The sequence below is a fragment of the Octopus sinensis genome, linkage group LG14 (assembly GCF_006345805.1).
Source record: "Octopus sinensis linkage group LG14, ASM634580v1, whole genome shotgun sequence".
NCBI classification, from domain to species: domain Eukaryota; kingdom Metazoa; phylum Mollusca; class Cephalopoda; order Octopoda; family Octopodidae; genus Octopus; species Octopus sinensis.
This window is the reverse complement of record NC_043010.1, coordinates 42,986,798-43,014,344: the sequence shown is the minus strand read 5'-3', so window position 1 is coordinate 43,014,344 and position 27,547 is coordinate 42,986,798. Positions and strand designations below refer to the sequence as shown.

General features: G+C 34.7%; 1 protein-coding gene across 2 annotated transcripts; it reads left to right on the top strand.

Annotated features, from left to right (window-relative positions):
- The first annotated feature begins 3,250 nt into the window (after nucleotides 1-3,250).
- LOC115218792 (zinc finger protein 182) lies at nucleotides 3,251-11,906 on the top strand. 2 transcript variants are annotated; one of them, XM_036508948.1, is made up of 4 exons: nucleotides 3,251-3,461; nucleotides 3,592-3,597; nucleotides 8,462-8,511; nucleotides 10,001-11,906. In XM_036508948.1, exon 4 carries the CDS (start codon nucleotides 10,046-10,048, stop codon nucleotides 11,516-11,518), a length of 1,473 nt encoding a protein of 490 aa, XP_036364841.1. In that variant the 5' UTR covers nucleotides 3,251-3,461; nucleotides 3,592-3,597; nucleotides 8,462-8,511; nucleotides 10,001-10,045; the 3' UTR covers nucleotides 11,519-11,906. The 2 variants fall into 2 exon arrangements, with proteins under 2 accessions (XP_036364841.1, XP_029644586.1); XM_029788726.2 differs by lacking the exon at nucleotides 3,592-3,597 and having other exon boundaries at nucleotides 3,252-3,461.
- The last annotated feature ends 15,641 nt before the right edge of the window (nucleotides 11,907-27,547 follow it).

Here is a 27,547-nt window from a genome sequence, read left to right as displayed (position 1 = left end):
TTAACAATTTTTTTTATACAATTCGTAATAATATTTAATCATAAAAATACAATAAGATTTTTTAAAACATCAAACAGCTATGTCGGTCCAGTGGAGTAAATTAGGGATCAAAGGGGTCCATAGGTAAAGAAAGGGTTGAGACCCACTAATGAAAATGAAGAGGTAAAAATTAACATGTGAATAAATTTCAGTGAACAGGATGTGTGTGTGTGTGTGTGTGTGTGTCTAGTATATGTTTATCATGTATGCATGTATGTCAATATTTATATTTACATATGGAAGTATAAGCAATGAAGAAATGATATTATATCTAAATATTTGTGTGAATACATATTCCTTTACTACCCACAAGGGGCTAAACACATAAACACAGAGGGGACAAACAAGGACAGACAAACGGATTAAGCCGATTACATCGACCCCAGTGCGTAACTGGTACTTAATTTATCGACCCCGAAAAGATGAAAGGCCAAGTCGACCACGGTGGAATTTGAACTCAGAATGTAACGACAGATGAAATACCGCTAAGCATTTCGCCTGGCGTCCTAACGATTCTGCCAGCTCGCCGCCTTAGTTTGTTTGAATACAGCTTTATGATTTAGGGGATGAAAGGCATGCAACTGATTGTAGGTAAGACTAATGGTACCGTACATGAAAAATAGAAAATATAAAGAATAAAAGAACACTTAGCATAGACTGTTGTACAAGCAAAACATGAAACTTCTGAAGTAGCAAGAAATGATTTTTTTCTGTTAGTTTAAACTTCAAAGTTTAAACATCCAAGTTTAAAATTGATCTAACAGGATAAGAATAAAGGCAAAGCCTGAAGATGGAAATTTCACAAGAAAGGTATTGCTGTTTTAGTAAAAATTAAAACTATTGAAAAGGTTGCAAGACACAACGAAAATTTTAGGAAAATAAAAGTAAGAAAAAAGTGGAGATTTTACCGGTGAGTGTGTTATATTATAAGGCACAAAAAGAAAATGACTTGCCCCAGACGCAACAGAATATGCTTCAACACATGAACTCATATAAAGAATCTTGCAAACCAAATCCAAAAACGAAATAAAAATTAAAGTTTATGTTGATAGCAGAAACAAGAAAGACTAAATAGACCTGATGCAATTCAGCTTTGTGCCAGAAAAAAAAGTTCTATTGATGCTCTCTTCTTGGAGAAGCAAATGCAGAAATATTTTGCTAAAAGTAAGCCTCACCATTTGTTAACCTGGAAAAAGCCGTCAACAAAGTCCTTGCTCTATTATCTAGTGGTCACTGAAGAAGCTAGAAATACTGTCCATTAGGTAGAACAGGTACAGCTATGAATTTAGAGTGCAGGTAAGAATTCATCAGAGCTCAGTTCTTAGTACCCTTTTATTCATCATAGTCCTCAAGGTAATAACTTAAGAGTTTAAGACCAGATTCCTGTGGAAACTGTTATATGCTAATGACCCCATTTTTATAGTTGGATATGAAGTAGAATTAGAAAAGAAATTTCATGTGTTGAAGCAAAACTTGAAATCAAAGGGCCTTAAAGTTAACTTAACAAAAACCAAAGTTCTAGTTAGCAAGAAAACATACAAGATTCTACTCCCTTCCAGAAAATGGTCCTACTCAATATATAGGAAAGGTGTATGATTATCATTAAGCCCAATCAACTGGTGACCTACACTCCTATGTCACTCACTGGTGGGCTCTTGCCCTTCAGCAATTTTGTGAAAAATGTGTCACTGCCTTCAATGTCTGGCATGTGAATCTCCTGTCAAAACTGTTCATATACAGGCCTCATTCATTTCTCGTCTTTTGGTTAGATTGCAGTCATACTATTCGTTGATAGAGCTGTTTTTGACTTACATCTTGTCAGGTCGAATGTGCCTCACACTCTTCTTCTGTGCACCAACAATCTATTTACCATTATGTCCAACAATATGCATTTCTACATAGAGGATACCACACTTCAATCTACTCCAGTGTTTCCCAACCTATTTTCCATCAGGTCCACTATAACTTTCCAGAAAATGTATGCCCTACCTGTGGCTGGAAAACAATTTTATTTTTAATATTTTATCACAATTATTTAAAAGAAAAAAATATATCAGTAACTCTTTTATTAAGTACTGAGTACAAAAAAAGTACATTATTGACTAAGAGAAAAAATGTGAATCCCTTTAATGAGAACCTTGTGCCTGGCAACTATGGATAGATTTCCTTGATTCAAGGAGACAATTTTGTTAGGTTCAGTCGTAGCATTAGAATAGTGCTATAATGTAGCATACAGTCCTTACACAGTATACTCGTCTGGGGGGATTGGTTTGGCTGGCTGAGTATAGGTGTAGTAAGTTTGCTGCAAAAAAAAAGATTTTTAAAATTCCATGTCCCATTAAAAAAAAAAAAAAATTCCCTGGAGATAAGCCTCATGTTGGAAATCACTGATCTACTCTAATCTTTGACAGTTAAGTGTCTAGAAACATCATGCCAAATCTGCCCTGTATCCATGTGGAGAGGCTTTGAAAACCTTTCCAATGCTAGCTTCACAATCTTGTTTCTTTCAATAGCAGTAAATAAAACACAATTACTGCACATATTAAAAGACGTCACTTTTCATTCACTTCTCTCAAACTTCAACATTGTGCAACATCATATGAGTAGAACCCTCAAGATCACTTCAAATGCTAGGCCTCACTACACAGAATATCTACAAAGACTGCATCTCATAAGCAATCACTTTTCTTCATAGCCTGAAAATACTTTAGTTCCAAGCAATGACTGAACCTCTAAGGTGAGATTCATAATGGAATACAGCTTCCTGAGAATATCTGCAAAGACTGTATCTCATAAACAGTCATATCTCTTCAGAGGCAGAAAATACTTTAGTTCTAAACAATTACTGACCCTGTAAGAGCTCAGATGAGGCCACAATGGAATATAGCTTCCACATCAAGGATGATACTGCAGCTTCTCACACAGGTATACTACAGCCCATCTCAATAAAGGCCACTGATATAAAGTAATTGAGAAAGACTCCAGCAGATGTGTTCTCTACTCTAGCCACCGTTCTGCATGTTCGTGTTGAGTATTTTTATACCACCTCCATTCATTCATTTTCCATTGACTCTCCCTTAAACTGTAAACTAGTCGTTTTCAGAATGTCAGTCTTCATGAATAGTCTCCTTGTGCATTTTCTTCTTTTGTGAGGCCGCCGGCGTGCAACAGGCTAAGCGGAACGTTGATGTCATTACTGCTACCGGCCTTGACGAGTCTGCCAAAAGAATTACTTCTAACAGTGAAAAAGCGCATTCTTCTGTTGAGCATAGAAGGGAGGTAACTACTGAATGCTAGAACCGAAAATGAAAAATCAAAAAAGTCAAGAAACTGGGAAGAACACCTTAACAAACATAAACAAATTAAAGTAAGATGGCCGTTTCATGTTGATCTTGTCTGGAATGTGACCAGAGTTGCGTTTAGTAAGTTATTCTCATTTATAACATGTGACTTCAGAAACTTGTTATCTTGATCGTATGTAACATGCATTTTTGTTGCTTTTTCATATCATATTTATGCGTGTCAACTGTTGACAAATAAAAATATAATCAGTTTATGGTAAGTGCTATCTAATTTCCGACCCTTTAATGAGATAATAACTTTCAATTAGTCTTTCGCTAATATCAGTTTTAGTTAATTACAGCTTATCACCGTACTCGCTTATCACGTACTTGCTTATCACGTACTCGCTTATCGGCTATATTGCAGATTATTTGTATATTGCACACAAATTGGTCCGATCTTGATTCGTTTCCTCAGCTGTTCCAGTCTGGATGCTAAAAAGAGCAAAGGATCTAAATACGATAGACAGAAATAAAATCACAGGAAAATTCACGGGAAAAATATGTCACATTTTATTTAAATAGCATCAGTAATAGTTAAGATAATTAAACGATATTTCAAGTTGCTTGTTAACTGGCGTATCTGACTTGTTACACAATAACAACACAGTTGATATAAACGTCATACTTATGTTACAAAATTTCATGTTTATTCAATCTCAAGTAAAACAAAGTAAAAAAAAAACCCATTAAATCAGTCATATATTGGTGACTTATTTTTCCTGGATTTATAAGTACATGCGTACATATCTTTATTGCTTTACATTGTCAACTTTCTGCGCAGAAACACCTGTAGGTAATGCTTTAAAAAAATTTAAACTTTTGACGTAAGGATTAAAATATAAGAACAACAAACATTCTAATTCATGTTCACAGAGTGTTATTTAAATAAAAATTTTATTAAACAAGACTTTTGTGTTTTTTCATTACACAATCGGTTCAACATTAAGAAACATTTGTGAACTACAGTGTTCGAAATAAAATTCCACAAACTTTATTTTTATATATTTATACATTGTGTGACGAAAGTAACATATATATGTTTTTTCTAATACTTTGGTCGTTCCATTCCTATCACTAGAGATTCGAATGCGGTCCCATTGTATTTTGTGTTTGGAGGTTTATTTACTTTTGCCCTTTAACTTGTTGCACTGATAATGCATCTATCAAGAAACGCCAAAGTTCTTTTTATAAGGATTCCCAGACCCAATAATAATACTAATAAAACTATCCCTTTTCCAAACTTCAAATGGCTATGGATCTCCTTTGGATTAGTTATAAAGATAAAAATAAACCAATAACTTTCGGAATTTATATATATTCTTTTAAACAACTAAGATAACTCCGGTTGTTACTTCGGACTTAACACGTCATACAGTAATATTTTATTCTTAAAGTTTGTGCTTTTCATATGTGTACTTAGTTCCCCTTAAATTCCCTAGCATCTAGAGAAATTGCATATTTGTTTACTATGAAACATTTAAAAATAATTACGAATTCTGTAGAGGTTTTAGAAGGGCATATAGCTTTGGAATTTTGCCGTGTCGTTAGTGTGGTTGTCGATGTAAACAAACTACCTGTAGGTACACCAACCCCCTTTTTAAAAAACTTGTCGCAGAATGAGTTTTACCTGCATTCGATACAAGTAATCCTGTTATAGAAATCAATTCAGCTGATATATTTCCATGTTTTAATCTAGTAGAAAATATTACTTAAACCTGAAAATTTCTTGTGATCCATTCTACAAAGATCATTATCTACCTGCATTTGAATTAGCTCATAAAGACATCTCTTGTGTTCTCTCGTGACATTAGGTAAGACAATTGCTCTAACTACCATGGTTTTGCCATTCCTATTTTCAGTTAAACAAATTTCGTTAGGGTAAGAACAGTTTTAAAGCGTGTTTCAATAATTATCACAAATATATGGCTGTAGCGTAACCTTTACCCACGAGTTCGGAAAGAGTGAACGTAAAATATAAAAATGCATTAAAGAATTTTATAAATTCTTTATTGAATGGGAGTTTCTCTCTATACCCTACAGGAATTGGATCTTTTTGGTTTGAACGTCAGTTTTTTTCTAGCGGTGTCATATGCAATTGTCACCCATAATTATGACCCTAGTATCGATCTATTGCATTTCAATCTGTTTTAGGGTTAGGATTAGGGGTGGGGGAAGGGTATCTTTTTTTCTTCACAAATGTAAATAAACCCAATCTGTTTCTTAAACGGGGGACATATTCATACGGCACAGAATGTTTTTACCTCAATGGACGTCATTGATTGGTTAAAATTGCAGAAATTGAAGAACAAACAACAACAAATATCTTACAAATTATAGAATTTTCTTAATAAAGCCAAGAGAAAAAGATGTTTTATAAACACATTCTACCAGTATACGAAGTTTAAAATTTTTTAGTTACCTAGAAATTATATTAAAAACTGCCGTTCAAACCGAAAAGATCCCAGGAATTTAATGTATTATTCTTTAATGTAAACACAGTTCTGTAGATGTCGTATTTCTAGGAAACATTGATAAATTTGTACTCTTAAGAATTTTATTTTATGTCATAGTTTATTAAATTGGGGAAAGACGAAGGTGACAAGATCTGAACTCGGATTTCTGACTTTACAAATTAATTAGAGTATTTTGTTTGGTAGTGTCATCGTATACTAAAGTGCGGAGAAAAGTTCGTAGGTTGAGTATGAAGGAGTGATACCAGAGTTGTGAAATCTTGTATGCATTCATTTCAACGCTTCTTATTAATAACTGCATTGTTTCTTTCTAGGAAGACTGATATCTGACTGTTCAAAGAAGATTTCAAAAGTAACTAGTAGTGACTTCTTTTGAAAATGAACAAAATATGGCATTGTCATGTTATCGAGTATATGCAGAAAAGTGTTTAACCCCTAAGGACATTCATGCTGATACGGGTAGTATATAAAGCAATGATGCTCCAGCTTTATCAACAGTGCAAAAGTGGGCAGCTGAATTTAGGAGAGGTAAGGAGAGACTTGAAGATGATCCGAAGTCTGGAGGTCCTGCATCTGCCATCACAAAGGAAAACATTGATTGTGTTCACCACATGGTGATGGATTACAGACGATTGATTATAAATTTAATAGTCAATGCTTCTAGCACATTCTGTGAAAGAGTTGAGAATATTCTGCACAATGGGTGTCATGTCTTCTGACACCTGATCAAACGTGTACTAGGCTGATCACATCATGGGAGAATTTGACATTGTTTGAGGCAGGTCAAGCTGGTTTCTTTGAATGTTTCCTCACCCAGGATGAGTTTTGGGTTCATCACTTTGAGCCAGAGACAATCCATGCAGTGGAAACAGCCTTCCTCACCTATTCCAAAGGAGCCTAAGGTTGTTTTATCATCAGGGAAGGTTATGGCCTCAGTTTTTGGGATGCAAAAGGCATTATGTTTATTGACTATCTTCAAAAGGTTCATACCTTCAATGGAAATTGCCATCTTGCCAAGGCAGTTATAGAAGGCTAACAAGACAAAAAAAAACAGGGAAACTGACAAAAGGCATTATGTTTCATCAGGACGATGTTCTAGGTTTAAATCATTGTTGTATGTGATTGGCATTAAACTGGTTGATCACCCTCCCTATTCTCTTGATTTGGCCCCATCTGACAGTCCCCAACATGAAAAAAAACTCTTGGCTAGGAACCAATATCACAGTGATGATGACATCATATTTGTTGTTGATGGCTTTTTGTTCAACAGGATGAAAGCTTCTTCACCAGTGGGATCCAAGCACTGCAACACCCATGGAAGAAGTGTGTAGACAAGAAGGACCATCTTGAAAAATAAACCTCATTTGGTCACATTTCATGCGAGTACCTTGGTTAGCCTATGAACTTTTCAGTCAATATTGGACATGTTAGAGGGATGAATTATTGTTTGTTCAGCTGATTATTACCAATTTAGAACCAGCCACATGTTTCAGCTGCCTAAAAATTCACTGTTACTACTCTAACAATTATTAGGGTACTACTGAACCAACAAGAGAACATCTACATGGTCACAACTTGATGGAAATGAATGGATTTGAACTCAATATTGCAAGCTAATGAGCACTTATCAATTTACAGTCCTTCTGTTTCATAAAACTGTGAACTTTACTCCTTGTATGCTATATTGATAAGGAGATTAGATCAATAATAGTTTACTACATTGAGTTGAGATATATACCACCAAGGATAGAGTTGAACTTGTTATTGACATTCCTAACTTGAAAAAACTTAGGTATAAAATAAATCAACAAAGGAGTCTATCTATAGTTACTAACCTGTTTAAAATAGTAGTTGAATATCCTTCCAATCATTCATTAAAATAAATAGAAAAGCTACAAATTGGATGATGTATTCCTGTTAGTACTATGACTGAAAGGAGGCTGGATATTAACTTAAGGGGCAATCTTTAATCATAGGTCAGCTGCATCAAGATTTAGGCAATAGCATCTAAATAATAATTAAAAAAAGAAGTTAACAATGTTAGTATATAAATACAGTATTGTCTGCCGAGTATAAATTGCTTTGGTTGTTTTCAGTAATGGAAGAAGTTAAAGAAAGCTTTGATTAGCGAATAGAAGATACATAGGCTGAATTTATTTGTCATCTTGGAAAGAATCAACAATTCAAGGGAGCCAATCGTAATTTTTATTAACTAAACATTGCAGTTGTCTCTTTTACAAGTAGAGCTTCTTCAAATGTTCATGATATAAACATTTTTTTAACTATTTTAATTCAAGTCAGCTATTATTTCATATTCAAACATTTAAATAAGTTGTTTTTTAGTCTGAAGTAAACAACATTGGTTTTCTTTTTTTTTTAAAGACAGTAGAGAATGATATGATGGAGATATTTTCAGTAGCTGGAACAACCACAAAGTGATTTCCTTGGTTGAAAATAAAATCTTATCTATTGCAAAATTTCCATAAAACTCTTAGATTCTTATTGTTTTTCTCTTGCATTACCATCATATTTGATCTTCAAGATTTTCTATGATCATATCATGAATAAAATATTTCTTCAATATCAGAATTTAGAATTTTTTTTCAGATTTTCCTGGAATAGGAAGTTGAGAGTTTAAGAAGTGAATTGTTTTAAAGGTTAGTATTTTGTTGTATTCTTTTCTTAATCCAGACAGAAATATGAAGATCTCAGTAACGAATTCAACTGATTTTAATCAATTTAGGATGGTTGCAGTTTTAGCCTACAGGATATAGATACTATTGTAAGCAAATTCAGTTGTACTTAAAAGGTTTCAGCAATATTTGGACCCAAGAATTTATTTAGAAGATACGCTTTGTAAATTAACTGAGAGTGTTAATTTCTTTGAGATCATAGAGTATTATTGATAGAAAGCAATTATTGCAATTATTGATAGAAAGAGGTGTTTTTGATCAGAAAAGTATTATTTGATGTTTATGGCTACAACACCACTATAATTTCAGTCTGACTACCAAGCAAACCATCATATTGTTGATTTATAGATTATTTGATTTAATATGTTAATCACTGTGTGGTAAATATATAAGTTAATTTGATTTTCTTTACAAGAAATTCTGTGACATCCTTTCTTTCAAGTTAATCAAAAAGTAGTTAACTAAAAATAAATTGATATATAATATACCAGTAGCTGGTATATAATTATATTATATATATAATATATAATTACCAGTAGCTGTCATGTGTTTAACCCTTTCATTACTGTATTTATTTCGAGATGCTCTGCATTTCTTTCAATTACTTTAAATATAACAAAGAATTTAATAAAATAACTTAGTTATCATTAAGTAAGTGTTAAGAACATAAATTGTGACTAAGGTTTGGTGGAAGATTTTAATTCAAAAGTGATGAAAACAAGACATTTGTACTCAGAACCAGAGCCGGGTTAGTAACGAAAGGGTTAAACCTATATATGCCACAGAAAAAGCATGTAATTAAGTTGTTGAAGTGCTTAGGCTAATATTTGTTTATAAATTTCTGAGTTTGGAAATATATTAAAATTATTTTATAAATTTCAGTTCTCTAAATTTCCTTCTTCCCCAGAAAGGTAACTTTCTGGAATTCTCTCTTGGTTTATAATTCTTCCTACAGGCATTATCTTGCAGCTATTATTCCAGAGGAACATTAATTGTGTTAACCTCTTTGGTCTTAGCATAAAAAGGCCATAAGAATAACCTCTTACCTCAAGCCAAACTATATTTTCTCTGTTATTAAATTGCAAAAAACTTTGAATTATACTCATTATACATGTAAGAAATTTCTACAAATATTTTACTAGCGTATCCATTATAAACATTAGATTTTATTTTATTGTTTGAATGAAAAGAAATGCATTGCATTTATTCCCAATATACCATATGAATTTTTCAGTAAAATCTACTAAAAATAGACCCAAATCCACAGTATATCTATTTTCAAAAATTCAACTATTTTCCCCTTTACCATTTGTATTATGTTTGATTAAAGAGTATTTTCAAAGATATGAATTGAGTATATACCTTTATTAAGCTTCTAAATTTTAAAGATAAAAGATTCAGTTCAGTATTTTAAAGTTGTGTTGCATAATTCTTGTCTATTTTATTTCTCTAGGTTCATAAGAATTACTTTATATATCTGGGCACCTCATAACACAAAATGAAGAAGCCTACCTGTGACCTTTGTGGAAAGATGTTCTCTCGCCGAGACAACATGGAGAGACATCGCATTCGTCATCTGCGCCGTGAAGTCTTCAAATGTGAAACATGCGGCAGAGATTTTAGTCAGAAATCCTATCTGAAGTTGCATCGCCGTCTTCATACAGGAGAAAAACCTTTTGGGTGTAATCTGTGTGGCCGTGCTTTCTCTCGCAATGATCATTTAGTGATTCACATCAGAGGACATCAAGGAATTAAAATGTTCAACTGCCAGATCTGTCACAAATCCTATGCTCATAGGTCTTACTTAACTGTTCACCAACGTATCCACACCAATACTCGTCCATATAAATGTCATGTATGTGGGTGTGCCTTCTACCGTGGAGACCATCTTTTTCGACATTGTAGCAAGCAACATGGTGAGTCAAAACTAATTTCTACTCCAGCAGCAGTTACTCTTAGAACTTTAGAAATCACTGATGCTAATCAAAACCAAATCAATACAGATACCAGTATTGTGGAACCTACAGTTCAGCAACAACTGCCATCGTCTGTGAGACAGGTGCAAATTGTTAGTGTACAATCAACAAGTGAACTTGAAATAGCTGAAATCCAACAAGTATTTAAAAGCACCGACATTACAAGCAACAATAATAATAATAGCATTATCACTAATTCAGAAGGACAGTTATTAACTACTGTTACTAGTGTGGATGATAAAGCTACTTTTCATCCCTGCAGTATTATTCACCCCAACCAATGTGTGTCTTCAGATCAAGACCAAATTTCTAGTGAGTCAACTCAACAGACAGAAGTGTATCAATCTACCAATACTGTTGCAAACACTAGTGTGAAAACAGTTGTGCCTTATCAGTGTGATATATGTTCAAAGAACTTTTCTCGACGAGATAATCTGGAGCGTCATAAGTCAACCCATTTCAATGAGAAACTCTACAGCTGTGATATATGTCAAAAGAGTTTTTCACGCAAGTCTTATCTCAGAGTTCATCATCGCATCCATACAGGTGAGAAACCGTTTGTCTGTGACAGGTGTGGTTTTGCTTTCTCACGGAAAGACCACTTATTAAAACATAAGAAAAATAATCAAGGAGAACGTAAGCTGAGCTGTGTTCCTCCCAAGCAACTTGTTGATCTGAAGGACGATATTATCACACCTGACGGAAACTGTCAACAGGTAGCAGTTGTGATTTCAGCAGATCCATCTGGTTTGATTGAAAGTGATGGCACCAATATGGTCATAACCCACGCTACGATGGATCCCAATGATGAAACTAAAACAGTAACTATGTATCAGACTACTTCGGCAGCTCAATCAAATGATGCCTCCCACCAAATATACCCTGTGATACCTGTTTTCCCTACTACCATTGAAATTTCTCCAACTACAGCTCAGATTTTCCCAAACATACAGATGTACCCAGCTACCACCCAGTGTCTAATTAATAAAACCTAACTCTTAGCTAAAGTCATTCTTAGTTTAACAACTCTTTATTTCTGTAAATTGGCTCATGTAAATGGATGTGGTAGTTGCTTACATATTTTTAAAAAAATATTTTCAGTTCTTCATCCCTTTATTTCTTTCATAGAAAAAAAATCCTTTAAATTTTGGTTATAAATATATTTTATTTGTGTCAGACAACACCCAGACTACAGAAAATGACGAAATGACATTATTAAAAACGGTTATCTTCATGGCTAAATCTACCACTGTAACATTTATAAACTATGTGCACAATATATATATATATATATATATATTATATATATATATGAAATGCGTATACATGTATACAAAATATTTTTGTTGTTCACGTATTAAGTTTCATAAATTGAATTAAAAATTATATTGACCTAAAAGCCAATTATTTCAAAAGAAGATTCATGCAACACATAAACTCTTTCAGGTGCATGAAGAGAGAAAACTACATTTCCATTTGCATTCACATGTACATACATACATTCATACAAAAATACATACACATACTCATACATGTTCTCCCACCCACATGCGCACTATAGAATACCACTTCATTCAACAGAGTTCATCTACACTTTGACACGTTTTGTCTTGCACCCTGCAGAGTGATCCAAATTCACACTTTTTGCTAAAGGATGGGATTGCAAGATAAGTTGCCAATAGTTTAGTTGCAGGTTATACTGGTAGATCTGGTACAAAGACGTGCCAGTAGTAGACCTTTGGTTATTAAACCTTTGACCTGACCTCCTCCTCATCATCATCATTTAACATGTTTTCCATGCTGGCGTGGGTTGGACAGTTTGACAGAAGCTGGAGAGCTGCCCAGGCACCAAATCTGTTTTGGTATGGTTTCTATGACTGGACATCTTTCCTAAAGCCAACCACTTTAGAAAGGATACTGAGTGCTTTTACACAACACCAGCATAGGTACTTTTAACATGACACCAGCACTCACAAGCCTGCAAGATTAGGATCACTCAACTAAAGAGGCATGTGGAGAACAAGCCTATATGCAAGGACAACCACAATTTTACTTAGCTTGACGTGTCTTCTCAAGTACAGCAAACCACCAGATCTTTCAGTCCTTTACCACCCCCTCTGTGAGTCCTAACATCTGAAAATCCTTTCTTACCACTTTGTCCTACATCTTCCTGGGTCTACCTCTTCCACATGTTCCCACCATAATTAGAGATTGGCACTTCTTGGTGCAGCTATCCTCATCTATATGCATTATAATACCTATTTCTTTACTACCCACAAGGGGCTAAACACAGATGGGACAAACAAGGACAGACAAATGGATTAAGTCGATTATATCAACCTCAGTGCGTAACTGGTACTTATTTAATTGACCCCGAAAGGATGAAAGGCAAAGTCGACCTCGGTGGAATTTGAACTCAGAACGTAGCAGCAGGCATTTCTCCCAGTGCGCTAACATTTCTGCCAGCTCACCACCTTATATGCATTATAATACCATACCAGCACAGTCTTCTTTCTTGCATGCTATATCTGATGCTTTGTATAAGCAGTTTTTCTCTCAAATCACCTACACTCTGTTATATATGCACACTGATATTATTCATTCAGCAGAGCATACTACACATATATACATTGTCCTACATTATGTCCAATAGAACGTAACACTTAGACACATGCAAAAAAGAATAAAAACAGATTTATGGTTTAGGTAATTTGCATGAATTAAGCAAAAATGATGCAAAAAAAAAGAAAGTAACTCAGGGCCAGTGGCATGAATTTGAAGAACAAAGGCAAGTAGCATGCAAGATAATGTCTTGATTTCTTTTAATTATATCCATGTTCAGAGTTCTCTTAGCTCATTTTTATTTCATTTATGCAAATTAGCCAGGACGTAGCTCTCTTCTCTTTTTTGTATATGTCTAAGAGTCTCTCTCATTCTCCTGGAAATAAGTAGAGATAAAAAAGAGCATCTGCCATATTGATGATCCCTATTGAAGTAGAAACATTTCCACAACTGTCTTCTTGGTTCCAGATTTATTTCTTAAAGGAACTGTGCCACCCATCCTAGCATGTTAAATGATGATGATAGGCACAGGAGTGGCTGTGTGGTAAGTAGCTTGCTTACCAACCACATGGTTCCGGGTTCAGTCCCACTGCGTGGCACCTTGGGCAAGTGTCTTCTACTATAGCCTCGGGCCGACTAAAGCCTTGTGAGTGGATTTGGTAGACGGAAACTGAAAAGAAGCCCGTCGTATATATGTATATGTATATATATATATATATATATATGCATGTGTGTCTGTGTTTGTCCCCCTAGCATTGCTTGACAACCGATGCTGGTGTGTTTATGACCCCGTTACTTAGTGGTTCGGCAAAAGAGACCGATAGAATAAGTACTGGGCTTACAAAAGAATAAGTCCTGGGGTCGAGTTGCTCGATTAAAGGCGGTGCTCCAGCATGGCCGCAGTCAAATGACTGAAACAAGTAAAAGAGAAAGAGAATATCAGTATTAGAAAATTCTGGATTCTTGAGATTGAGATTATCTCCCTTTATCATTGGGAGTTGGTCTAAGTTGTTACCAAATGATTATTTTCCCTTCTCTGAAAGTAGGGATAATTTCAGTAAATCAAGAATTTAAACTTCTGAGTTATTTAATATACTCATATTCATATTCGTTGTGTGTGTGCATGTTCACATTCCTCAGTTTTGTTTGAGGAACACAGCGAATGATGTTTACCTTTTGACATTATAACCATCAATCTGAATGTTCAAAGATCTGTGGAATAAAAGAAGGCCCTCACTTGAAAAGCAGGCAAGGTTTGACAAACAGGATGAGTATCTGGTTATAAAATAATCCTGCCTTAAATGTATTCCTGGCCAAACCCATACTAGCATTGGAAAAAGGATGTTAAATTGGAGGAAGGAACAAACACACACATATATATGCATGTATGTATGTTTATGTGTGTGTCTGTATGTGTAATACTCTTTTACATACATATACACACTCATTCACATACCTACACATATGTACATATATACATCATCATTGACATTTTAAATTCACTTTCCATGGATTAAGTTGAACAGGTAATTTCTACTCTTTTAAATGTGTTGAGAGGCCATTTCTTGTTTGTACATTTCATTTTTGCCCTGGTTTCTATGGTTGGATACCCTATCTAATGCCAACCACTTTACAGAATGTACAAAGTGCATTTTTCTTAACAGCAACACTAGAGAGATTATGTGTTCAATAAAACTAAAGAGTCCCCACAAACACTTCACAGAGTAAGTGTTTGTAAACTAAGAGCATTTTATTGTGGAACTAGCACTAAAGGGTGAGAAGGTGACTGACAGCAAGGGGTGGATGCAGATCTAATGAGATCTTTTAACTACATACCTCCAAATGGTGAGAAAGGTAGAGTTATAAGAATGAAAGAGTGGTGTGTTGGCGAGAGGGCTAGATAGGTCTCGTGACATCTGTAGTTACACTGGAATTAATGGATAGTGCACCAAAAAGATCCAATTATTAATCACGTTGGTAGCAAAGTACAACGAATGTGAGAAGAGGAGAAAATAATAACAATGGAAACATGAGAGATGAGGGCCAGGATAACAGCAGCATGCCTAACAGAAGGTGAATGATAAGAGAAGTGTGATATGAAGAGCAAATGATAGGAATGTTAGAGAGATGTACATGTATATACACATGTACTTATATATATATATACACACACACACATATATATATATCTGTAAATGTAATATGTGACAATTATTCGGTAGCCAAGATAAAACTCCGAGTTTCGGATGCCGAGGTGGAAATCCACACCACCATCTCTTCAGTTATCTGGCCATCTGAAAAACGCTATGGAAAATGACCATTATACTATATATATATATATATATATAATATATATATATATATATATATATATATATATATATATATATAATATATATATATATATACATATATATATGTGTGTGTGTGTGTGTATTATATATACATATCACTACAACCGCTAACTCTATTTGTATATGTATATTTATATTACAACTGATAATTCTATATATATATATATATATATATATATACACACACACACACCCTCAAGTAAGCACATAAATTCAAATCAAAATGGTAAAAAATAGTACTCAGATATCAAAGGCAGAGTAATATGCTTTTATTAAAGCCAAAAAAATCTTCATGAATTGTTACTCAGAGTTTCACATTACCATTTGTTGGACAGTTGTGATCATACTCTATGATCACAACTGTCTGATGAATGGTAACATGAAACTTTGTGTTAGAGTTTGTAAAACTTTTTGGGTTTAAGAAGAGTGTATATGTATTGGGTGCGGTGAGTAAACTGTCATCTAAATAACGCAAAAATGAAAATAACATTGACATCTCATTTTAACAGATATATTTACCAAAATTACATTAAAATGTCTTGAAATACTTAAGAGTAAATTTATTCAATAACATTGCCATTGGCTTCAACCACGACCCCCAGACAACTTTGGAATCTCCAGCAACTCTTCTGGACAGTCTCCTTGTTTAAGTTGGTGAATACTGCCATAATCCTTACCTTCGGTTCATCTTTGGTGTTACAAGGAGTTTTGTTGATCTCTCGCTCAACTGTGCCCTACACATAATAATCAAAGGGGTTGCAGTCTGGGGAGTTAGGTGGCCAGATGTTAAGAGCGATGTGGTCACAAAAATTGTCTGACGGCCATGACTGGGTTCTCCTGCTTGTGTAGCTTTGTGCAGAGTCCTGTTACTAGACATATTGTCTTTCAGCAGCCACCCTCGTGAATCAGGGCAGCACTATCTCCTCCTGGCACTTGATGTAGCCCTCCGTGTTGAGTCTGAGGCCATGTAGGAAGATGAATGGAGGCATAACATCACCATCACATGAAGTTGATTGGATGTTTGATTTTTATCACTCCTGGTACATGCCCTCAGATTGACATCCAAACACCCTGAAATATTCGTATTGGAGCTTCTGGCGTGAATGCCAAGCAGTACAGCATGTTGTTTTCAAATTTCTAAAAAAAAAAACAATTTAGAAATATATATATACACACAATGTCCCAAAAGTCACTGATGGGTTTCAATTTTTAATAACTTCCTTAAAGTTACATATAAATGCATGATATTTTGATACAATATAAAGGACATAATGGAAATTAATATGCACAAGTCAAATTTTAGAACACCACTACATCACATATGAAAAATGACAGCCATTTTCAGCTTCGCATGCCCTTGCTCCTTCCAAAACTTGCACCATAACACCCTCAAGTGTTTCAAACCCCTCTTCTCTGATTTCTCTATTGAAGTTCTCCTTCAGTTGCACCAGGGTCTCTGGTTTGCTGATGTAAACCCTCTCTTTCAGGTATCCCCACAAGAAAAAGTCCAGGCTTGTCAAGTCTCCTCAAATTTTTTTAAGGAATGGCCTGAGGAGGATGTCTAAAAAGTTATTCAGACAGCGAGTTTCACACACTGGACCATTTACTATCGGTCTTAATTCCAAGTCATTTGGCTAGGGGACATTGATGTATGTCTGGTTCCTTATTTCTGCACATTTGTGAAAATTTGATATGCTGTAGGAGAGGCTAGATTTACATTTAATATCTATAATATAGCCATATTGTCAAAGAGTCCCTTTTAGTATAAGTTTTTTAATATTCTAAGGTTTCTCATGATCACTTTTTGATTATGGTTTGGGGCCTTTTCATAGAGTTTTGTCTTCTAATATTGATAGAAGATTTTTGTAGAATTCTGATTCAATCAAGACTACTGCTTTTGATTTATTAGCCTCTTTAATTGTTCTTCATCCTTTTTTAATTTGTTTATGTAACTCTTGTTAAAGTTTGACTTAGGGATTTGTTTGCATGTGTATCCACATGGATAATCTAAAATGGATTTACTGAAATCATCAATGTTTGGTGAAGTAAGGTTGCAGTTGTTTCTTACCTTTGATTAGTCTTCATTATTCTTATCATAGCTCTTCTGTGAATCATTATTTTCTGCAGAATTCTGAAATATTATCTTTCATTTTACTGTAATTGGATCTTTGAGAGTTTGGTGTAAATTTGAGTCCTTTAGAGAGTACTGTAATTTGCTGCACTTTTTTCTTTATATTTTATCCTTTACTTGTTTCAGTCATTAAACTGGCCATGCTGGGGCACTGCTTTGAAGAACTTTTAGTCGAATGACTCAACACCAGATCTTATTTTTTGTTAGGCATGGTACTTAGTCTATCAGTCTCTTTTGCTGAACCACTAAGTTACAGGGATCTAAACGCACCAACACCAGTTGTCAAGCAGTACTGAGGGGCAACCACCGACAAAGACACACATATATATATATATATGACAAGCTTCTTTCAGTTTCCATCTACCAAATCTATTCACAAGGCTTTGGTCGGCCCAAGGCAATAATAGAAGACACTTGCCCAAGGTGCCATACAGTTGGACTGAACCTGGAACCATGTAGTTGGGAAGGAAGCTTCTTATCACACAGCCATACCTGCACTTACTGTTAACATTTTCTTTGGCAAATTTATAATTTTTATTACTTTTGACTTCTGTTTGTTTGGTACTCAGGAGTATCTCAGATCCTGTGAACAGGGTCTAAAAAAGCATAATTATTATAGTTCTGTTGGTTTGAGTTATTACCATATCTCCTATTGATATGGTTACAGTGTGTATATGTTGTGTGTGAATATGTATGCTTGTATCTCCTTGTCTTCTTGATATTTCATGTTTGTTGTAAATAAATGCTATTCATTTTCAATATTCTATGAAAACATGTCTGGACATGAGAAAATATCACCTTGCTTGGAAACAGGTAAGACTTAGTGACAGAATGGGAACACGATTTAGCATTTAATGAATCAGATAAACTCAAAGATCCAAACAATGGAAACATCTTACATCCAACAGAACTGCAGAGAAGATGAGATCTTATTCTCAAAGATTTAACTGCAGATTTCATGAAAAGGCTTATATTACTGTAAAATATGTTGTCCTTTATTTCTCTCTCAACAACAACCGTCTCTCTCCTGCAAGATCATGTACAACAGTTAGAAGAATACCAGAAAAAATGGTGAACACATTCAAGTTCACTACACATCTCTTGGATAACAGAATTAGTTTAACTCTTTTGCATTTAAACCAGCCATATCCAGCCCAAATATGTTCAAACTGGCCAGATCCAGCCTATCACCCCTATCCTGCTTCCTTCCCAACTACATGGTTCCAGGTTCAGTCCAACTGCATGGCACCTTGGGCAAGTGTCTTCTATTATAAAAATAAACAATCCCATCAAAATTCCAAAGGCATGAGATAATGCATGATTAAGTCAAAACAATGTGAATAAATAAGCATTACATTTGACAGCAGAGTAATCTGAATGCTAAAGAGTTAATCCAATGAAGCAACATATTTTGGAAACAAGGTCTCTTCAAAATATTTCACCATTATAATAGATGTAATTAAAGACTCCACTCATATTGTGAAGAGAGCTTTTTTGAGAAGGTATGTTAAATTAAAGGATGCCAGGTATGAAGCAGAAAAGTTCACAGATTGCAGCAACATACATGAGAGAAAAGATTATTCAGTTAATTGTGGACACCTAGGGAGAGAAGTTTGTTTCAGAGTCATGAGGTCCCAGATTCAATTCCAATGAGTTGCATGTTTAGACAATAGATCTGAGTCAACCCAAACCGTGTGAGTAAAAGTGAATAGATGAAAAAGGTGTGGAAGTCCATCGGGATTATTGGATCTGTAATTCAAAGGTTTTTTGACATATAAAGGCACACTGATTTGGACTTAAAATAACATTAGTCACAATTAGTTAATTACAAGTTAATTCAATAGTTCTACTTTTGCTAATCAAACAACTGAATGCTCACCACCAAAGCTAACAGAAGATCTGCCATATTTAGTTGCTATGGAAATTTCTTATACTGACTGATTAAAAAACGTTTCATAATTGCTTTAGGCAACTCTTGGCATGCTGTTTTATTACATATGTAGGATCTTGCAAGCATGAAGTGGATACGATCCATCATAGCCAAATTTAAATTAAGACTGCAACAGAACTTTTCCCACGGTAGAACAATGGTTTTCCTGTGACAGCAATTTGACATTCACCAAATTGCCTTAAATAATGTCTTCACCACTTGACCCTTTCTAACCTCTTCTACTCCTCCAAAAGCTAGAATAGCGATAACAAGATCACCAACTAAATCTATTGTTCTCAATGATATGTCTATCCTTCTGGATAGTTATAAAAGCATAAACTCCAAGCAAAAAGTTAGTTCAGTCACTTGGTGACGACTCAACCAATAGTCACTTGACGACAACAGAGCAAGGCAGCTCGTGATGACTCAGTTAGTTAGGGAACGGACTGCTAGAATCATGATCACAATGAATGCAGCTACTAAAGACAATGGTCAGCGAGAGAAATGAAATTTACTGTCAGCAACTGTGAGACAACGTCCCACAACCCTACAACTTTCACTACCTCTAATCTTGTTCTCTTACAACATCATCTATTACTATGCAGTAAATATCAATGAGTTTTCTGGAACCAGACAAAATATAGAAACAGATTTTTTAAAATATACTTTTCCATGCAGCATTCCTAGTGCTACAAACACATTGTTGGCTAGGAAATGTGAAAAAGTAATTTTGTAGACATTGTTCAAAACAGGATAAGCAACATGTTCATGATGTTTGAAACACAAATTGTAACATTTATCAAGTAAAAGTATGATTAAACTGTTTTCAATAAAACTATATTAAATTTTTCTTTCATTTAGTTTTCTTATACCTTCATAAAGGGTTGTTTTTTTAACCAAAATATCAAAGCTATTTGTTAAGTAACACCTGAATACCTTTGTTGTCCTTCTTGATAATCTTTTCTAACACATATATAAATTCACAAGTGAACAAAATATTGTAGTATCATAAACAGCATTTATTTGGTATCTCTTGCTGAAATTTATGTAGAAATTTTGATAAAATCTAAAGTGTTCATAGCAAACAACTCTAAAATATTCTTTGGCAAAAGGAGGGTTGGCAACACGGTGCAAGATATAAATATCTTAGGACTTTGAAAAGAGAGGGTAAAAAATTTTAATTCATATAAAAAAAGTGAAAATGAAACTAAAATGCGATAATTGTAGCAGAAACTTTAAAACTAACAGATAAAGAGACATTCTTGATAGCTTTTTTTAAATTTTTTACTCTAGGCACAAGGCCTGAAATTTGGGGGGAGGACGCCAGTTGATTACATCAACCCAGTATACAACTGGTACTTAATATTGAAGTATTGTTTTACAATTTATGTTAATTCTAATAAAGTACAAGACTCAAGAAAGCACATGGCTTAGTGGTTAGAGCATTGGGCTTACAATTGTGTGGTTCTGAGTTTGATTCCTGGATCAGGTTGTGTGTTGTGCTCTTGAGCAAGCCACTTTATTTCACATTGCTTCAGTTCACTCAACTGTAGAAATGAGTTACAGCATCACTGGTGCCAAGTTGTATAGGCCTTCAGTGGCATGGAGAGGGGAGACTGGGATGCATGGTCTTTCACAAACAACCTTGCTCGGACTTGCACCTCGGAGGGAAACTTTCTAGGTGCAATCCCATGATTATTCATGACTGAAAGGGGTCTCTACCCTTTACTCTTTACAAGACTCAAATATTATTAGAGCCCAAATTTATCCTTTTCTTGAATCAGCTTCACTGATATTTTCTTCAGTTTTGGTTACTATTTAGTTCTAATAATAATTAAATACTATTAAAGGTGTCTTAAATCTTATGAGTACAAAAAAGTTGGTTTAGCAATTATGAAAATAACTGTTTAAGTTTTGTCATTGCTTGGATATGCAGGCAGTGATTCTGTATAACTCTTTTGATCTTACAAAATAATTGTATATGATGATACTTCCGTAAAAACATACTTCCATCATATTTCTGAGTTAAAGCTCCAAATTATAATAAAGAATGTTTGCTTTTAATATTTTATTAGAAATATTGAGAAACTCACCCAAGAAAAAAATACATGTAACAGCAATTTGGAGATCAAAAAGATTACACAAAGCAATTTTGAAGATCATTTCATATTAAGGTTATGAATTTATTATTGGTGACAATATAACATTTAAGGCAATAACTCTTACCTAAAGTGTGATGTAGATTTATCAGAACTTTCCCATAAGAAATAATGCAATAAAACTAAGATATCTATCTATAATGTATTTTTATTGTTACAGAAAATAAGTTATAACAAGTCATATTAAAATAATACTTGACTATTTATTTTGTGACATGAGATACATAGGGATTATTTGTATCAAATAGTTTATTCAATAAAAATTTGTAATAAATTTCTACTGTTCATGTTTTCTTCTGCAAAATAATTATGTATGCATACCAAGGCCATTTAGAAGTATATTCCAGTGTACTGAAATTCTATTTAAAGCAATGAATAACATGCAAACTATACATGTATAAGTATACATACATATATATATACACATACACACACAGATAGAAATGCATTTATATAACTATATGCATACTCATACATATGCCTTTATATAAATATATTCATATTATAATATATATATATATAATAAGCATTATCATATATATATATTTATATAACCATATATACACACACATTATATATTATATATATATATGCATTTTCAATTGAACCTCCCACAAGTCAATATGGGATCCCTTGATGACAATGTTAACTTTTTTGATTAAGGTATCTTTGGCCTGATGAGTAGCCAGCGGATTACCCCTCGTTTGGATAATTACTACTTCTGAGGCTCTGCTAGCTATGAAACATGTAGCATGGATTTTATCTGCTCCATTCCCGAATATATATACATACATACACATACACACACACAAATTCATAAGTAACTATTACAGGTCTAGTTCTCTTGCAATCATGAAGATTTATCATAGAGTAAAGATGTGATGATTTCACTTAATATATATTGTATTCAAGTGGGTTTGGAGAAGGCCAGCTGATGGTTATTTGTGAGTGTGGACAATTGGTTGGTGAAAGTAATATTATATAGAGTAGTAAAGCTAGATTAATTCCCAGCTAAGAATGAAATAAAAAAGATAGCGGCGGTGGAGGGGGTGAAGCCACAAAGGAGTGGAACCACTGCAATTGGTGGGATGTGGCAACCTAATTAAAATGAAAATAAAATAAATATATAAAGTAAATAGATAAATGATTATGTAAATAAATATATGATTATTTGAGTAAATGAAAGGCATGACAGGTACTTGAAAATGCCATTTGGTCAGTATGTGATGGGTAAAGGGCATACATATAAACTCACATCATTATATAAACATATATGTATTTACATAAACATAGACACACACACATAGGTATCTATATAAATATAAACATATACACCTTCTCCTCAACTTACAGCCTAGGTGATTTACAACCACAAAACTGAAAAAATAAATAAAAAGTCGATTTTTGGACATTGGGTAACCATGAGTACAATAACTATGGCAGCATATGACAACACAGACCTCCCTCAGAGCCAGGTATCCGCTGTCTGCCACTGTCTCTTGCTCAGTCACTTTCAAGCATCAGTTGCCTTTGAATGAAAATAGTGTTGAAAATATATGCCCAACAGAGGACCAGATCAGCTTATAACCTGTCAGTTAGAAAAGAACTCAGTCATAAGTTGAGGAGAAGGGGTACATACATTTCCGAATGTATGTATGTGTATAGGTGTATTCATGTGTATGTACGTACATAAAATCACACAGACACACATTTATGTATGTATCTATATACATCGCTCTACCTACTGAAATATAGAAAGAATTTTCAATTAATAGAGCTCATTGCTATTTGGGATGCAGGTTGGGACCAGAATGTCCTTTGATGGTTCAATTATGTGAGGTCGTATGTTGAAAGAACTGAAGAGCAACACTGAAGATCCAGCCCAGAAAATCCAAAAGACATATTTCGTTATAATATTATTAACTATATAAATACTCAAATACACTCATACATGTACACACACACACACACTCAAATACACGTGTATGTATGTATATATATATATACACACACACACACATGTATAGATATATATGAGTATATATATATATATATATATCATCATCATCATCATCATCATTTAGCGTCCGTTTTCCATGCTAGCATGGGTTGGACGGTTCTACTGGGGTCTGTGAAGCCAGAAGGCTTCATCAGGCCCAGTCAAATCTGGCAGTGTTTCTACGGCTGGATGCCCTTCCTAACGCCAACCACTCCGTGAGTGTAGTGGGTGCTTTTTACGTGCCACCCGCACTGGTGCCAGACAGAGCTGGCAAACGGCCACGAACGGATGGTGCTTTTTATGTGCCACCGGCACGAGGGCCAGGCGAGGCTGGCAACGGACACGAAACGGGGCGGTGCTGGCAACGGTCGCGAAACGGAAAGTTCTCTTACATGCCACCGGCACTGGTAACACATCTGCAATTTCCATTGATCGATTTCGATTCTGATCCTCACTTGCCTCAATGGGTCTTCACAAGCAGAGTTTCGACATGCCACCGGCACTGGTAGCACATCCGCAATTTCCATTGATCGATTTCGATTCTGATCCTCACTTGCCTCAACACATATATATATATACACACACACATATATTATATGCATATATTTATATATATATATATATATATATACACACATACACACACACACATTTATGAATGTATAAGGCACAATCTTAGTTGTATTAAGAAGTCTGCTTCCCATGCACATACTTTCAGTTCTACCATGTGGGACTTTGGGCATGTGATTTCTGCTACATTCCCAGCCACCCAAAACCTTGAAAGAATCCCATCCTATAAATTTATGAGATAGATAGATAGAGAGAGAGAGAGAGATGTGTATGTCAGTGACTTTGTTTACATTTAGCTGTGAAAATCACTGAAGTGTAGGCAGTGATGACGTCACACTCCCTGTAAAGAAATTGTTTGCTGGCTTGTGCCTGTGCACACAAACACAAACAATAATACATATATCCAAATCCATATATAAGGATATATATGTACATACATATAACACACACAGAAGCATCGCCATGCAATTTAAGAAGTTTGCTTCCTAAACATGGTTTTGTCTTCATCCCCACTGCAAGGCAACTTGCAAATGTGTCTTCTGCTACAGCCCTGGGTCAACCAACGACCCATGAGTGGATTTTGTAGAGAGAAAACTAGAAGAAGTTTGCCATACATACATAAATAAATTTATGTGTGTGTGTTTATGATGTATGTATGTATGTTTGAATCTACATGGCTTGACATTGTTTGACAGTTGTGAATGGGTGACATTGATTTAAAAAAAGTGACTTTCAGTTCCAATATTCTGCAAGAACATGTCTAGCCATAGAGAAATATTACCTTGCTTGGAAACAAGTGAAAGCAGGTGACAAGAGAGGCATAGACAATCTGCCTCAATAAACTTCATAAGACTCATGCATGCATGGAAAAGTGGACATTAAAAACAATGTTGATGATTATGATGTCATATATATATTTCTGTTTATGTGAGTATCTTTACATACATATATATGTATACATACATTCATGAATGTATATGTATAATACATGTATATATATATGTGTGTCAAACTAATACAGTTACTGTGTGTGTGTGTATATGTGTATACATATATGTATATACTAACATATGTGTGGACAAAATGGTTAGCAGCATTTTGCCTGCCTTTACATTCTGAGTTCAAATTCCGCCAAGGTCAACTTCACCTTTCAGGAACAATGAAATAAGTACCAGTTGAACACTGGGGTTGATGTAATCAAATTACCCAACTCCCTGAAATTGCTGGCCTTGTGCCAAAATTTGAAACATATATACATGTGTGTGTGTACATATGTACAAGTGTGTGTGTGTGTATATATATATATATATATATGTACACACTCATGTTTTGAGTTCTATTTCCTTGAATATATCATCAAACCTAATATTCCCTCCTCAGTTGATGAGTTCCATCTACAAAGTTGAGCACTGACATGGAGCAATATCCTGATGAATACCCTGATGACACCAAGGAAACTGGACATTATTAAAAAGCTTATAGAGAAAAAAATGAACACCTAATCAAGCACACACACACTGGAAAATCTCTTTCTTAGAAAAAGGACCTCATGAGAATTTATCTGACAATAAATGTGGACTTAAAACAAGAAAATGCTCACCACAGTTTAAAAGCTCTTGAAAATGATCTGCTGAAGCTGACAAGGAAGGTAAAGTTTAGAAAATTTTCCAACACCTTCCAGTACACACTAATAAATGATCTAAAGCATTTTTATGATACTAGTAAACTATAAGTACTTCCAGACAAAACAAAACACTTATGAGGCTGAGAAATTCTAAAGGAATTTCTCAGCCTCATAATATTATCAAAACTTATTAAAAAAGAACTAATCCTAACACACATTACACAAATCCTAACACAAATAACCAAGTGAAGCAATTAGTGTAAGTGAAATATATGATAGGGTTGAATGTTTAGCTCCCTGACCTTTTCCCAAAACTTGATAAGATCACAAATTGAATTTTTTAGCTGACACTAAATGTAAACTTATAAATCGTACCAAAAGTGAATATGGTAATGTTAGTTAAGTTATCCTGGATTCAATTAATGATAAGATTATTCATGTGTGTATATGTATTGTCCTCGGTATGACTTTAAATTGCATCCGGTAGCGGGACTCTGGTTCAGGGGTTGCAAGATTGTGGGGTGTGTGAAACTACCTCAAGGCCACTAATGTTTCCAGGTCTACTCTGATCCTGAGTAGTAGCACCTGTCATGGTCCCAGCTTAACTAGTATATGAGCACTGGGACATAGAAATACTTAGGGTGGTGAAGCCTATATGGAGGAAGGGACTCTTGGTCTTAATAAGGCATCCCTCTAGGAGAAACCTAATGTGTATATAAAACTCGCTGCTCTACTAAGCTTGATATCTTGCACTTTGCTGCTCTCTGGGCTTCTTGGTATTGCTAGTCAGAGTTGTGGTGCAGGCAAACCACACTCAACTTCAAGCTCTTGCATGGGTATTGCTGACATATGTCAGTGATGGTCATGGTCATCTAAAGAGTAGACAGCCATTTAGTTTAATGGTTAAAGCACTCAGCTGGTATCTGAGGGGTACAGGTTCAACCCCATAGCTGTCTCCTAACGACTTTTTTCCATTTTATAAGGGTAAATACCCAGTCTTTCTCTGCTGTTCTTATAGCTTTACTGTGTTCAAAGTTTACTTTCTTGTCCGCAATATGTGTGTGTATTTACATATACATAGCCATAGATACATATATTTATACACACACACACACACACACACACAGTTCAAGTATACCTTGACAGATGCTGCAGTATATGATAGTGGTCACAACTTGATTCCTGGTTTCAACTAGACAACTAAACCACAAAACTGAAATCAAGGGCCATACCTGAGAGTGATAATGTCAGTCCCTAATTACATAAAACCTGGAAGAGCAGAGAATGCAAATGAACAAAATAGGTCATTGGCTTTGAATATGTGACTGTAGCAAATGGGATATGCCATAAGACAGGACATGTCAAGTCACAGAAAATGACTTTGGCCAGTCATTGTGAAAGGGATTGGGACCCCATTGTATTTTATCCCAAAGAAATACCAATACTGAACCAAATAAAAGCAGACCAGTAATACAAAGGAATCTGGGACCTCGGTAGATAATTTTGTTCAAAATTACAAGGAAGTGACACTTCATAAGGGGAGGCATATATGAAATTTTGTAAGAGGAGTTTTAGAATAGGCACATGTATATCAGAACTTTGATTCAGAAAGAAAAGTTAGTTAATTTAATCCAGGAAGGTGATGTCCTTAGTACAGATTTCATGAGCATATCAGAAACAAAATGGGTAGGAGAC

Bases quoted from the DNA above. Each gene is read 5' to 3' on its own strand.
- LOC115218792 (XM_036508948.1), top strand. From the start codon at position 10,046: ATGAAGAAGCCTACCTGTGACCTTTGTGGAAAGATGTTCTCTCGCCGA.